This window comes from Thamnophis elegans, chromosome 9, assembly GCF_009769535.1.
Source record: "Thamnophis elegans isolate rThaEle1 chromosome 9, rThaEle1.pri, whole genome shotgun sequence".
Classification (NCBI taxonomy): Eukaryota; Metazoa; Chordata; class Lepidosauria; order Squamata; family Colubridae; genus Thamnophis; species Thamnophis elegans.
This window is the reverse complement of record NC_045549.1, coordinates 60,711,796-60,728,420: the sequence shown is the minus strand read 5'-3', so window position 1 is coordinate 60,728,420 and position 16,625 is coordinate 60,711,796. Positions and strand designations below refer to the sequence as shown.

The 16,625-nt window shown below is 38.9% G+C and overlaps 1 protein-coding gene across 1 annotated transcript in view; it reads left to right on the top strand.

Moving 5' to 3' along the window:
- The window catches only part of LOC116512952 (follistatin-related protein 5-like), a 190,275-nt gene extending 178,060 nt beyond the window's left edge, over nt 1-12,215 (top strand). The window contains exons 6-8 of the mRNA XM_032223654.1: nt 9,630-9,750; nt 11,439-11,521; nt 12,129-12,215. Coding sequence (XP_032079545.1) covers nt 9,630-9,750; nt 11,439-11,521; nt 12,129-12,215 — 291 coding nt within the window. The remainder of the gene's footprint in view (nt 1-9,629; nt 9,751-11,438; nt 11,522-12,128) is intronic.
- Nucleotides 12,216-16,625: the final 4,410 nt, after the last annotated feature.

Genomic DNA, 16,625 nt, shown 5'->3' with positions numbered 1-16,625 from the left:
ATATCAAAAATGGTTTTACTGTCCAATTTTACTTTCTTAGTTTCCAGTTTCTTAGGATCTGTGCAATAAGTCCCAAAGTAGTTCTTTTATTCACCCATTTGTTTTTTTTATTCCACTAGGATTTTAATAAATGTCATTAGATTTGAGGTGTTATTATAATTTATTGAAAAGATAAAGGTAAAGATTTTCCTGGTTCATCTTGGTTTCTTAACTGAGGGAACCAATATTGTCCCAAGACATTTCTGTGATCCTGTGGCCAATCAACTATATCCTGAAGCGTGTACAATGCTGTTACTTTCCCACTGAAGTGGTAGCTATTTATCTACTTGCATTTGCATGTTTTTTAACTGCTAGACTGGCAGGAGCTAGGGCAAGTAATGAGGGCTCACTCAGTCATTCAGTGCTCAGGTCTTGAACCTGGCTTCTCAGCTTTTCAACTGACAAGTTCAGCTTCTTTAACTGCTGAGCCATCACATCCCATTTTTTTGAAATATTATATAATAGAATTATCACCTTTCTTTCAAATTTTATATAACAATAGGAGAGTATGAAGAACTTCATAGGATATAAATAAGCATCCATATATTGATAACAATTATATATTAGACATAACTGCGATGAAATAATACTGGGATAAAACTTTACTTTACTAAAGTTATAGTTACTTTAGTTAAAGTTATAGTGCTATAGTTATCAACCCAGAATGCAGAAGAAGAAAGTGTACTTTCTTCAATATCATAGTAGAACAACTTTTTCTTGGCCAAACTATTTTTGATGCAGTATTTTCCACTACTATAAAATACATCTAAAATAATAAGATATATACATATAATGCTGCATATTTTACTTAAGACCAATGTGTTATGCGTCACATTCAAATAAGAATTTGAAAACTTAAAAAAAAAAAGATTTAAATATGGGCAAGTGGCACGGTGGTTAAATGCAGCACTGCAGGCTACTTCAGCTGACTGCTAGATCAGCAGTTCAGCGGTTCAAATCTCACCGGCTCAGGGTTGACTCAGCCTTCCATCCTTCCGAGGTGGGTAAAATGAGGACCCGGATTGTTGGGGGCAATATGCTGACTCTGTAAACCGCTTAGAGAGGGCTGAAAGCCCTATGAAGCGGTATATAAGTCTACTGCTATTGCTATTGCTATTGCTATTTCAGGACTTTATTTTCCTTATTATTAATTACTCAAAATCGTAGTAGAGATGGTTGTTTACTACAATTTCCTTTTCATATGGTATAAAGTTAGCATTTCATAATTTTGAGATCTTTATACAAATATATACTATGAAACTTTTAGCCAGAAACATATAGCACAAGATTTTGTTGTAAAAGGTCCTTTGACCTCTTCCTGCTTTTACTCTATAATTTGCATTCCACATTGTAAATCAGCTTCACACTGTCACACTTATTATCTTTATCTGTTGAGGAATATGTAATATTTTATGACATGTATATATGTCTGCATACTTTAATTCAACGATCACCAACTGGTGGTCTGTGGACCATTGGTGGGCCATGAGAAAATTTCAGTGGTCAGCAGAAAAAATATTTGCATTTTTTATATTGTACTAAATCAGGGGTCCTCAAACTACGGCCCCTGGGCCAGATATGTGCAATGAATGCTTATGTTGCTGCAGAGAATCTTCCCCTTTTTGGGGAAGAGGGGGCAGAAATTCTGACTAGGGGCTGCTTCAACCTCTTGGTGCGGGGTTTTGAGCAAAGTGCCTCTGGTGGCAAAGAGCCGGAGGGCCTCGTTGCAATGGTATTGCATCATAGCCTGGAACTGGCTGACCATCTCAGCCCACTGAGCCTCCAGGCACTGGCACCTGGCCTTGCACTCCCACAGGTCTTCCCTTTGCTTGGAAAGCTTATGCTTGTAGTCTTCAGTGGGATGCGTCTGCTGAGCCTCCTTCTCGGCCAGATCCAATTTGAACTGAATTAGCTCTTTTGCCACTTCTTTCTCGTGGTGGCTGTTTAGCTCCAACAACTGCTTCCTGTTGGGGCCCTAAGGAGCCTGGGCAGGCAGGCAAGGAGTGACAGGGAAGAAGTGAGTAGAGACCATTGAGGTGCCTCTCGATGTGAGTGACATCAAGTGACATCACCCAATCAGTCACATGACCACCTAGCCACACCCAGCCAGTTGGTCATTAAGCAGATCATATTAGTGGTCTGCAGTATTTATGAATTTAGGGGTTCCTGAGTTCCAAAAGGTTGGTGACCCCTGCTTTAATTAATATGTATGACAAATTTTCAAGTGCTGCTTCATATGCCATTATTTTTGATATGCCCACTGGCAATATTATCCTGCTTTTTATTTAGATTATACTACATTCTTGAAAAATATATGCCCTTCAAATGTTGCTCAGTCCATCATATCATTAATTGAATTTGCTTAAAAATGCTTTTCTCCAGAACTTCTTATTCTTGGCATTTTGTTGTTCTGTCCTTATCTGTAGGACAATAAAATATTTTATTCTATATCTTTAATTATCTCCTATAAAAATAACATACTTGCAATTTTAATGGCTACCATAAATTCATCATGGTATAAGATTTTGTTGACTGGATACTGCTTAATGAGACATCAGTATCAATTGTATAAAAATATTGTACAATAGGCATGGCTTATTGATTTTATATCTAGTTTACTTAGTGATACTTTGTTGATATTTATTTATTTTTCTATTATTTTTCTATTATTTATTTATTTATATTTCATATTTCTCAACTGCCCATTTCCCTCTTCCTTATGTAAAAATGAATGCAAAACCACATAGGTCATTAAGCAGTTAAGGTTCCTTTACGTTCTTAAAATATATCTGATCTCTATACCGATGACCAAAGTTCTCTCTAGGTAGAAAATAATTTTTAGGAATTAGGAACAGGTTTGTTAGAGCATTAGGGTGGTCCTTACGAAAGTTAAAAACCATCCTAAATTGTCCATTCTACACAATGACAAGATCCACACCCAGTAAGGATGCATTCCTAATATTCAATGCTAAAATTAATTAAAGTTAAATAAAACCACATATCCTATAATATCATGATGAGAATAAACGTTCATGTATATGATTATTTTTTGCAAGCCATATGTATCAAATTAATTAACACATTGAATATTTTTTCTATAAATTTCATATTTCAAATTTGTTCTTATACATACTCTTATACATACATACATACAATATACATACTAAATGATCTTTTTGGTGGTTTTTTTTTTTTTTTGCCTTTACTCAGCCCTTTTAAAATTTCTTCTTGCCAAACTATTTTCTTAATTAACTTTACCAAGAGAAGATGGATGATGACCAAACTTATATTTTCTTACAAGTTTTTTTTAATCAGAAAATTTTCACAAAGCTTTATAAGCGTTCAAGTATTTCATCCTAGGATGATTTATGTGTGGTTCAGAATACCAATGTATTTTTATTGACAGGGGCAGAAAGCCAAATTCACACAGCATTTATTTATTAATTAATTAGACTTATATACCACTTCATAGGCTTTCAGCCCTCTCTAAGCGGTTTACATTTTTTTTTAGCAAATTGAGTCAGCAACTTGCCCCCACAGTCCGGGTCCTCATTTCACCCACCTCGGAAGGATGGAAGGCTGAGTCGACCTTGAGCCGGAGAGATTTGAACCGCTGAACTGCAGATCACAGTCAGCTAAAGTGGCCTGCAGTACTGCACCCTAACCACTGCGCCACCTCGGCTCTTTTTATGTACTACTTAGTCAGACGAATATATAAAAAGTGAATTTGTGAAAACAACTTTCTTACTACATTATTTCACTTTATTGAGGGGAAATGAGTTATATAACCTATTAGAAAGTATTGCTATTAGGAATATAATTAATTGCAAGTAATTGAAATGAGAGATTAGTAAATGAGATAGAATAGAATGAAACGTCTGCATTTTCTTCTACAAAGTAAGGATTAGACTGCATTTGTTGGTTTGTCTGTATTTCAGTAACTCAAATATATATTGCATTAAATATTTATATTCCTCTACATTGATAATTTTAAATTTAGATATTTTGAAATTCAGAGAACAAAGGTAAAAATGTTGAGGTAATATAGACTAAAAGCATTCTAATATGATTCTTTTTGTTCGTTTAAATCCAGGGCATGGTCTACGCTCTTCCAGACAATATTTTTGTTTGTAGAAAAAACTTTAATCATTTGCTTTTACTATATTTTCTATTCTATTCTATAGTACATTAATGTTGCATTGTTTCTAGAGATATTTTTTTCCTTCCAGGTTGTTTATGTCTATGAGCCAATATTTTTATAATCTAGCCCAGTGGTTCCCAACCTTTTTATCGCCGCGGACCAGTCAGACGAGCCTCCCTCGGCCTTCCGGACCGGCGGGTGGGAAGGCGGCCATCCTGGGCGCGCGTTCCGCAGGGCGGGGGGGCTTCCTTCACGCCAAGGCCGACAGCCCACGAGGCCGCCCCGCCTCCTCCTCCTTGGCCGTCGGGGGAAGGGAGGGGGAACCGACCCCGCGATCCGCTCGCTCGGGCAGCCCTTTTTCCTCGCTGCAGTTCGGCGGGGGAAAAGATGGCCCTGTGTCCTACTTCGGGCGGGGCGGGCGGCTGGCGCGGCGGAGGCCGGCTGCTTCCGAGGGGGTGGGCCTCCGCGCCGCGCTCCATGAAGGGAAGAGGGGGAGAAGGCGGGCTGCGGCCGAAGGGCCCCCGAGAGCCCCGCCGGCCTGACACAAAAAGCGCTGCGGCGGAGGGGAGGGGCGGGAGGCAGGTGACACTCCAGGAGGGGGAGCAGAGCTGCGCCGCGAGTCTTACATAAAGCCCCCCCTCCCCGCCTCGGCGGAGGAAAACATCTCCCACCTGGGTGGGGCTGCGTGCGAAGCGCCTCTCGGAACGGCAAAGCTCCCCAAGTTCCCCCGAAACGGCCGCGCTGCGCCCCTCCCCCCGCAACCTTAGTTTCTCCTTGGGAGGAAAATGCAGCGCCGCCGCCCCCTCCTGCCCCCCCCTCATAATTCCACGGGGCAGGCGGGCCGGGTGAGTCCGCGGACAAAGTTTCATCTCCCAGGCAGCCTCCGCCAGCAGCATCCCAAGTTCGGGCCGAGGCCGCCGCCGCCGCCCCTTCCCTCACAGGGCGAGCAGAGCAAGAGGGCGGGGGGGAGATCGGGCCTCCCCTCGCCCCCCCAGCCCCGCACATCTGGGGCGGAGGGGGGGGGCAGAGAAAGGGCGCGTTCATGAGGACTACAAAGTTGCAAATATGGCCCCCGGCCGCTGCAGCGATCATGGCCCCCGGCCGCTGCGCGGCCCGGTGCCAGGTACTCCACGGCCCGGCACTGGTCCGCGGACCGGGGGTTGGGGACCACTGATCTAGCCTACAACTTGTTATTTCCTGGAGTTCTACAATTCAATTCTGCTTAGTTTTTATATATAAGCAATTAGAATATTAATAGTTATAATCACAATGACCTTCAACATCAAGCTGAATGTCATGATTCTCAGCATAAGTTGCTAAGAGACATGAGCAGATTGATCCAATTATATACTTTGTCCTACTTATAGGTTCACATAGGCATTTAACTGGATACTGTGGGAACAATTTAGAGAACATGTGCCTCTTTTTTATTTTAGAACTTTAGTGAGTTTATTTTTGAAGCTTTGACACGTCTATTTTTCCGAAAGCCATTTCAAGATAGCAAACTAAATCAATACTATTTAAAAACTCCAAATAAGCTTATTAAAAACATTATGTTTAGGTAATAAACATAAAAGCTAAAATATAGTTCTAATAGGCTAATAGTTTACACACCAATGAAAACAAAAAATAAATATTGACACCTAGCCAAATTTAGGAATCACTACTTGTGGTGTCAGCTAACTGTGATCCCAGACATGAAAATACTGAGAGAAGCTACGTGTATGGAACTTTTGGTGAGTCCCATGTTGAGCTAGAGGTCCCTATTGAAGTGGGATGACATCAATAGCAATAGCAATAGCAGTTAGACTTATATACCGCTTCATAGGGCATTCAGCTCTCTCTAAGCGGTTTACAGAGTCAGCATATTGCCCCAACAACAATCCGGGTCCATCAATGGTAGTATTCAGCTGGTTTGGACAGGTTCAGGGAAACTGGTAGTGGCAACCTGCGGGTGGGTTATCAATTTTACTTGTATTAGAATGTATGACACTCAGGTACCACTTATTCACACATTCATTTTATATATTTGTAAAAAAAAATTTTTTTAAAAAAAAGAAAGAAAATTCGATTGAGTCATGCAAACACCTCTTCCTGACAGTGCTTAAGGAGCATTGCAGGATTTACTTGTGCAAAATCCTTCCAGTCCATTTTCAACTTTGGAAGGAGAAGAGTACACTCATGAATGGGATTCTACCCGTAGTGTTTGTGATGGTAACTGTTCTTAAAGCGCCTACTGTGCTGCTTTTAGGCATGCTTATGATTTGCTAGCGATTGTTTTATTGAATGGTTTGAGCAGCTGTTGAGAAAATAGCATCAGTTCTACATAGAAATAGTATAGAAAAGTACTTAGACTTCATTGCTATGCAGATGAGCGTATTCCTGCTTGAAGATTCCAAAATAAAATGAAATGCCAGAAAGCAGCATTTTCTTGTTTATGTTCATTTCATGAATCTGTCAGTTCTATTGCTTTCTCCCAATGGAGAACAAGTCCACATTTGAAGGTATCTTATCTCATAGCTGTCATTCGCATCTGGAGAAATACTGCCTCTTGGGAGTAATCAGAAAGAAATCTGAATTCACATTGCTCAATTCAGAAAGAAAAAAAAGGGGAAAGAGAAAGAGAGAGAGAGAGAAAGGGAAGGAAGGAAAAGAAAGAAAGAAAGAAGGAAGGAAGGAAGGAAGGAAGGAAGGAAGGAAGGAAGGAACAGAATTCCTTATTTTTTTTCCTGCCCTGCAATGATACTTTTAATACCATCAACAACATGTACTCATCCTGGGTCCTTGAACTAGTACTAGATCACTGGATAAAATGCCAATTCAATCTAAAAATCTGACTCTGTGACAAATAATAATGATAATAATGATACCTGCCCCGAAAATCAGGTGGCAGAGGATTATTACAAGTGAAGCTGGTATAGTTAACTGAACACAAGCTGATTTGGACATTTTGGACAGAAAAACCAGGAAACTAATGACAATGCACTACAGTTTACATCCACGTGGTGATACTGATAGACTGTACCTGCCCGAAAATCAGGTGGCAGAGGATTATTACAAGTGAAACAAACAGTTGAAGAAGAAAAACATGCACTGGCTGATTATTTAAAAGAAAGTCAAGAACATCTATTAATTGAAGTAAAGAACAAAAATCTACTGAAGGTCCAACAGACAAAACAAGAATACAGAAAAGATGTGATAAAATCAAGAATGGAGAGTTGGCAGAACAAAGCATTGCATGGCCAATTTCTGGGAAAAATAAAAGATAAAGTGGACAGTGAACAAACTTGGTTATGGCTAACAACAGGTACATTAAAGAAAGAAACAGAGTCACTAATCCTGGCTGCGCAAGAACAAACTATCCACACAAATGCCATTAAGGCCAAAATCGAAAAATCTTCTGATGATGCCAAATGCAGACTTTGCAAAGAAGTTGGTGAAACTGTTGATCACATACTCAGCTGCTGTAAAAAAAATCGCGCAGACTGATTATAAATTGTGGCACAATTCTGTAGCACAAATGATCCACTGGAATTTGTGCAAAAATTATAATATTAAAACAACAACAAACTGGTGGGAACATAACCCTGAAAAAGTCACCAAAAATCAGATGGTCAAGATCTTATGGGATTTTCGTATACAAACAGACAAAATACTGGCGCATAATACACCAGACATCACACTGGTTGAGAAAAACAAGGTTACAATCATAGACATCGCAATACCAGGTGATAGCAGGGTCGACGAGAAGGTACATGAAAAAATCGTGAAATACTAGGATTTAAAAATCGAAATTCAAAGATTATGGCACAAACCAGCAGTGGTAATTCCAGTGGTAATCGGCATACTGGGTGCTATTCCAAAAGCACTGGAATTACATTTAAAACAGTTAAAAATTGACAAAATTACCATCTGTCAAATGCAAAAAGCTGCACTGCTTGGATCCGCACACATAGTACAAAAATACGTTATGGCATCCTATGCCCCTGGATGAGGCCCAACTAGTAATCAATGCCAAATCCTGTGAAACATCTGCCCGCTGTGATACAACAACAACAACAACAACAACAACAACAACAACAACAACAATCGACTTCAGTTATTTATATCAAGATAATGTCAGAATCCGGGAAAAACATAAGATTTCCCCCCCGTATGAGGTGCAGGATGATGCACCTAAAAAAAGTTAACCTCTTTTTGGAACTGTAGATAGTTCCAGTTACTCTGGAACTTTCTTTTCTTGGGCATCTCACTTGAGCATAAGATTGCATCTAAAGTCCAGAAATTTTAAATTAAATAGATTATGTAGATCAATTTCAGCCTAGTTTCAACTCTGGGCGTGAGACACAATTTCATTGCTCTACCCAGAAGCTATAACTTAAGGGTATATCTATTGATTATCTTGCCCTCTCAGAAATCCTTAATATAATGTACCTTGCTATCATTTTGGATTATTTTGTAGAAATGGATTTCAGAAGGACAATTTTATTTAAACTGATGTGCAAAGTTTCTCTTTTTCTGATAAAATGAAATATACTTTCATTATTTTCAGGTTGAATTACTAATATTCAATGTATTGGGGAGTATTTTGAAAAATCTTTAGACATTTCAGTATTTTACAACATAACAGCAAGAATGCTGTTTTATATTTGCAAGAATACAGGATTGCAAGATTGAACATATTAAGATCTATATTGACTACTAGTTTGCTTCTCAGTATAATTCAATCTCAGTGTGAAGTTCCACTAAGCTCCAAAGTTCTTAAGTGCAAGGAACCTAATATCTAAAGAGTAATCCCTTTTCTATTGGCAACTACTTTAAGTATATTTGATTAGAGCAAAGAATGATCTTCTCAATGCTGCATCTGAACTTTGGAATTCCTCATTTCAAGAAGTTAGATTGGCAACCTCTCTGATAGTGTTTCATAGGCCAAGCGCTTATTTCAGGGTCAAAAGAAAATAAGACCCTGTCTTATTTTCGGGGAAACACGGTATATCTATCATCTGAATGAAAGAGGATTCATTTACAATATTGCATGCTCATAAACTTCTAAATCATTGTATGGAAATATTAAACTGTTAGGTCTTCCTGAAGCTTTCAATGATTATTTTGTTTTCTATGCATTTTCTATTGTTAATACCATTTTATGTGGTCTGGACCCTCAAAAAGTGAACATCATAGTCTGACTGACACCAGGAAAATTGGCTGAATTTTGCCAGATGGCAATCTGAATATTAAGGACGGTGCAAGATTGTCATCTGGCAAAATGCAGTCAATATCTACAAAATCAGATTTGTATAGCTTGAATGTTTTGAAGGCCTTAATATTTAAAGGTGGGTTAAATCTGGTATAAGAGACGATAACTCTTACTTCTTATTTCTTTCTTAGAGAAATTCAGTATAGATAGTATAATGTTCTGAGGATAATTTGGTCACCTCTTTTTCTTTAGGATTTTGGAGATGATGGGTCGCTATATATTACTAAGATTACTACAACTCACATGGGAAATTATAGCTGCTATGCAGACGGCTATGATCAAATCTATCAGACTCATATTCTTCAAGTGAATGGTAAGAAAAATATTTTTTCTATTAAACTCGGTGCTAAATAGAATAAATTTAAAATGAAAGGTTGAATTTATTAAGTGCAATATAAAAAAAGAGACACAGATAGTACGTTTTCATTAATGATTTCTATTAAAATTTGCATAAAATATGATTTAAATAGTACCTGTAGCATTTTAAAACAATTAATGCTTATTGAAAAAATGAAAGAAGATTATACAATTATTTACTAGGTACCTTGACTTCTGAACACAGTAAGCAATATTCTTTCTTAGTATAAAATCTGTAGGATTATAGGCATTTATGAAAAATAGCGTCCTTGGATAATCACTTATTCATCTGATTTCATAGTCCATGAACAATATGTTTATGGCTCTGATGGGCTTTTAATAATACTATATGCTTTATGCATTAAACATATTTTTTATTAAAGAAAAAATGGGACATATGGTGAGCAATGTTACCCATTGCCATTGAAAGCCCTTCTATGTTAAGACCGATATATAGATTAGAAAACCTTTTGGGAACCAGGGACCAGTTCTGCAGAGTGATTTTTTTCTGTGGATCGGGGGGAGCATGGTTTCCTGTATTGCCTGCATCCCTTGGATGGGGCTTCGCTTGTTTGCGCAGCCCGGTGGCTATCATGCTGCAACGAGTCCACAGACCAAGGGTTGGCGACCCGTGGATTAGAATATAAAAATCTTTCCCAGAAGATAAAGTTATTACACATTCATTTCCTAGACAAAACAATCAGAATCACTGTAATTTCTTATAAAGACAGAAAGCAATCAAGCGTCATTAAATCCTTTGGAGGCTGGTACTCCAAAGGAATGCTAAAGGAATGCTTACTTCTACTTAAATCAAAGGAACAAACTCATTTATCTTCTTGTATGCTGCCCAAATTGTTGTTGATGGGAAAATATGACAAATAATACAAAGGTAACCAGGTTGTAATTTATAGTATTATTATTCATGAATGGGTTGAGTATGTTTCTAAAACAATTTGCATATTTAAGATTTTTTAAAAAAGATTTATATATTCAGCTAAAATGGAAGCTAAGAGGAAAATAAATGCATTTTTCAGCTAAAGGAGATTAAAATGCAGACAAGTAAGTCCAATGTAAATGATTAATGCCATGACACTCATATAACTGAAAAATCAGTAGAAGGTTGAAGAGTGAATAAGGTTAAGTTGATTTTTAATATCTAATATACTATTGGATTGTAAGCATTTTTCCTCTCTCTCTCTCTCTCTCTCTCTCTCTCTCTCTCTCTCTCTCCTCACTCTCTCTCTCCTCTCTCTCTTTCTCTCTCTCTTCTCTCTACTCACTCTCCTCCTCCTCCTCCTCCTCCTCCTCCTCCTCCTCCTCCTCCTTCTTTTCTCTCTCTCTCTCCTCTCTCTTCTCTCTCTCTCTCTCTCTCTCTCTCTCTCTCTCTCTCTCTCTAAGAATCAGCACTTGTTTTATGCTTTAAATATTAATATTTTATTTTCTGTTTTTGGATTTTCCTCTGCAGTGTAACTTTATATTCTCTTATGTACCATGTGAGGTTACTTGTACTTTTGTAATGAGTTGGAAATATTGAATGAAATATTAACTTGTCAGCATGTGAACAATGATAACATACAAAATAGATAAAAAGTGCCAATTTAATGTCATTAAATATTAATGTTAAATCTGATACAACAAAAACAGCAGAAATGTGGGATTTACCCGAGCTGTCCTCTAGCTTTCATTATACATGGAGGTTAATGGTAATGATGAGAGATAATGCAAAGGTAAGCTGTAAAGGGATTTTCTCATTGATTTCTTCTCACTACAGGCTTTGCTTATCACTTCATCATATTGACATACAAGAGAAAGAAGTATTGAATCAAAGTGGCTCCACTGCATCAAAAACATTGATAAACAGTATTTCTTATATTCTGGTACTAAAATAGAATTAATCCAGCCAGGCAGTTTATAGCCTCCAAGCAATATTAACTTGTAACGAAAAGATTCTTCATAATTACTGTTCTAAGAAAGAGAGCCATAATTAGGGAGCTGGATCCTTGCCTCCCATCCTTCTGTTCTGTAATGAAAAAGAAGGTTTACTTTTTGCCTTACTTGGCATACTGTCAGACTCTAAATATAGTTTTCTATATTTACTGATAGACAGTCAGTGAGCTGCAGTAACAATAAATCACAGAGAATGAATGTAATTATCACCTTCATTCTTCAAATGTTATACATTTATACAAACTCACTCTGCTGTATTCATGATGGGTGGGAATAAGCACACCTTCGCATAGGTTGAGTGACATCAAGGCATAAGATAATAGGCTGTCCCTGAAACTTAGTGGGTGATTGATTATCATGGATTATGTTGTATGCTACACAACACAGATAGAAATTGATGTTGATGAAAATCAAAATTTCAACCACCATAACCAAACAATAGCGGGTACAGATTACTGTAAAGTAGTAAATTAAGACCACAAGTTTTATCCTCATATTTCAAAAGAAAAAAATACTCCATGCTTCCTTGTTTTGGCTGGTTCCAGCAACCCTCTTCCTTGTCATTAAACAATAAAGAAGTCACAAAAATGGCGCATAGTTTCAAAAAGGAGTGAAAAGTTGTAACTTAAGACAGGCTCTTTAGCTAATAAAGATAATAGTTTCATGAATTGATTAAGAAATGAATGGTAAAGTTTATTGTCTGTTTGAAAAATAAATTCCAAAAGAACTGTGAATAGAATAGAAAACAATAGAATAGAATAGAATAGAATAGAATAGAATAGAATAACAGAGTTAGAAGGACACAAGGAATTTGTCCAGTGTATAAGCTCCCAGTGTATATAAAATACATTTATCAAGAATCATAAGATACAACACTTAGTGATAGTCATAGGATACTAAATAAGCAATCAAATCATACTAGGAAACCAGATAAAACAATATAAAGATACAAGCAACAAGCAACAAGATTATAATCATAAGTAGGAGGAGCTAGATAATGGGAAGGATGAGAACAATAATAGTAATGCAGTCTTAGTAAATAGTTTTGACAGTTTGTGGGAATTTGTTGTTTAGCAGAGTGATGGCTTGCCAGGAAAATCTGTCCTTGTGTCTAGTTGTTCTGTTGTGCAATTCTCTATAACGTCATTTTAGAAGTTGAAACAATTTATGTCTAGGGTGTGAGGGCTCTGTACATATTTCACATCTCTCTTTTTGACTTGTGCAGTATACAGGTCCTCAATGGAAGGCAGGTTGGTAGCAATTACTTTTTCTGCCATTCTAATTATCCATTGAAGTCTGTGTCTGTCTTGTTTAGTTGCAGAGCCAAACCAGAGAGTTATAGAGGTGCAGATGACAGACTCAGTAATTCCTCTGTAAAACTGAATCAGCAGCTCCTTGGTCAGTCTGAGCTTTCTGAGTTGGTGCAGAAAAACGTTCTTTGTTGTGCTTTTTTGATAATGTTTTTGATGTTAAGTGTCTTGAAATATGATAGAAGCTGGAAACTTGAAGGTCTCAGCTGTTGATACTGTGTTGTCTAGTATTGTAAGAGGTGGTGTATAGCAGGGTTTCTCCTAAAATCTACCACCAGTTCTATGGTTTTAAGCAGTGACGTGCAGTCAGGGAGGCAGGGAAGGCAGGGCCTCACCACTGTCATCATGAAAAGAAAAAAAATGTAAAAGGAAAAAGGCTGAGGTAGTTGCTGCCAGAGTCACAGTGGATGACTCTGCTTAGTGCTTCACTGTTTAAAAAAGCCTCTAAAAAAGTGCCTTCTACAGGAGGAGGCAGGAGAACCATGTGCCTCATTTAGTCTGACTTTATGATCACTTCGAGCAGATTTAAGCAAGGGTTAAAAGCCATCTACATTTCTTATGTAGATGAGGCACATGGTTTCTCTTGCCTCCTCCTGTAGAGGACGGTTTTTTTAGAGGCTTTTTTAAACAGTTAGCAGAGTCATCCATTGGGGACTCCGGCAGCAGGTAACCCAGCCTGACCTCAGCAGCTCTTGCCTTTTTATTTTATATTTTTACATTTTCATAATGGCAGGCAAGAGCAAGTTGAAATCCTCTGTGATTGTGAAACAGCTGGAAAAGGTATGTGGGTCGGAGGGAGGGGGGAGGAATTCAAATTATGTAATTTGTAATTAATTGTAAGTAATTTTGTTCGTGTGTGCGTGTGTTTTGTTTCTTCACTCAGAGGGAAGGGGGTAGGAGAGGCAGGGAGGGCAGCCTGCCAGCTTTCTTTCTCTGTGTCGGGGCAGCCTGCCAGCAGAGGCGGGTCTTTTACCAACCTCTGCTGGCAGGCTGGCACTTTCTTTCTTTCTAGAAAGTGGGCAAAAGCCGCTTTCTTGAAAGTGGGCAAAAGCATCCGACATAGAGGCGGGGCGGCCAAAAGCCTCTTTCTTTCTTTTTGCCTCACCAGCCATAAACCTCACCGCACGTGACTGGTTTTAAGTGTGTTTAGTTCAAGATTCTTCTGGTTGCACCACAAAGGCTAGTTGTTCAACTGCCTGTCTATATGCAGATTAGTTGTTGTCCTGAACGAGTTCTAACAAATATGTGATTTCAGCCCTGCCCCCCACCATCAGTTCACCAGATTGTTTCTGTTATCGGATGGTTTTAAGAGATGATTCTGGGATTCTCCTAATCCTGGAGAGTAAAATAAACAAAAGGAAGCCCGTTCCTTCTGTTGTTGGGTTGAAAGAACAACAATCAAGAGGGATCTCTGTGCAGTCAGTTGCTGAGGCATGTCTTCACTGAAAGTCCTGTAATAAATAGTATATTAAATATGTTAGGACTTAAAAGACATCCCTAATAAATTTATGATACATCTTCATAGATGAATAGGAAATTCAATTTGTTATACCCTTGCAAAGTAAGTAAAGACAGTACATGTTGATTTAAGTAAAAAATTATATGAGAAAACTCATATTTTAGCTAGAGTTGTTTAAAAAATTGCCACTATACCACACAAAAAAAGTTTTTGACATTCAATTAATCAAAGGATCCATTTTTACACAAAAAAAAGCACTAAAGTTTTAAAGCTTTTTTTCCCCTTATATATACATATTCTGCAGATACATTATTTGGATTTATTGCAAACATAGTTAAACACACATACACAGAATATTAGTACAAGCTTATGCTTCGTGCAAAAATTAAAATAATTGGTGGAAAATGATGACAATGATATAAGTGCCATGGAATAATCAATAATAATCACACAGGGAATAATAACAGAGACATATGTTAGAACCAATAACTTATTAACCAAATAAATAATTTACCCACAAACAAAAAAAAAACCCCAAAATCTACCCATATGACTTTCCATTCATCATGTGAAGTCAGGTAAGAGTATCAGCATAACTCAACCATTTAATCTCAGCTCCCGAAATGCATTAATGATGTTTCCTATAAGGAATGAAATGCCTGCAACCAAACAGGAAGCTCATAAATTTAAAAATGTGACGATTCAAAACTTAACAAAATGGGGATGGGAAGGAAATTTTGAGCATAAAATTGGCTATGCCATAGTACCTGTCATTCAGTGGTGGGTTTCAAAAATTTTAGAACACTCTTCTGTAGGTGTGGCCTGCTTTGTGGAGTGGCTTGCCAGCCATGTGACCAGGTGGGAGTGGCTTGCTGGCCATGTGACCAAGTGGGAGTGGCTTGGCAGTCATGTGACTGGGTGGGCGTGGCCAACTTGTAAAATGTAGTGAAACTCACTTAAGACAACTCTTGCTTAGCAACCAAAATGTTGGCTCGAAACTCTGGTATTGAAAGCACGCAGTCATCAAGTTACAGACCCTTGCACCCCGAACCCTTTAGAAAAAAATCCCCAGGGGGTTGACAGCTTGACAGCTTTAAGACTGTGGACTTCAACTCCCAGAATTCCTCCTCTTGCTCTTCATCTTGATGATGTGGGGATTGTTATAGCCTAGTAAATCTTCGGACTTACGAATGACAGCTCGGCAGCAGCCAGGCGTGCCTTAACCAATCAGGCGTGTCTGCAAGTTGCCGGGCTCGACTACGCCTGCACCGTGTTCGATGCATGCGCATCGCTGGGGGGGGGGGAAGGAGTGTTATAGCCTAGTAAGTCCTCGGACTTACGAATGACAGCTCAGCAGTAGCCAGGCGCGCCTTAACCAATCAGGCGCGTCTGCGAGTTGCCGGGCTGTCATACGTGCGGCTATTGGCTCATCCGTCTGACAGCTCCATATAAAAAGCTGTCAGACAGAGGAGAGGTGCCGGTCTACTTCTGTTCTTCGTTCTTGCCTGTAATAAAGCAGTTTGATTGATTGATGATTGATTACATTTGTATGCCGCCCTTTTCCCTGAAGGGGACTCAGGGTGGCTCACAATTCAATCAGGGAAGGGGGTACAGACAAGGGAATAAAAAAAACGAGACATAACAATACAAAAATTTAAAAACACACAACAACCATACCATTCGAGAAGGGGGGCAAAAACTCTTTAGCCCCAGGCCTGTCGGAACAGCCAGGTTTTAAGGGCTTTGCGGAAGGCCTGGAGGGTGGTGAGGGTTTGAATCTCCACAGGGAGCTCGTTCCAGAGGGTCGGAGCAGCCACAGAGAAGGCTCTCCTCCGGGTAGTCGCCAGTTGACACTGGCCGGCGGATGGAATTTGGAGGAGGCCTAATCTGTGGGATCTGATCTGTCTATTGGAGGTAATTGGCAGTCGGCGGTCTCTCAAGTACCCAGGTCCAATACCATGAAGGGCTTTATAATGACGACTAGCACCTTGAAGCGTATCCGAAGACCAATAGGCAGCCAGTGCAGCTCGCGGAGGGTAGGTGTTACGTGGGTGAACTAAGGTGCACCCACGATCGCTCACGCGGCTGCATTCTGGACAAGCTGAAGTCTCTGAA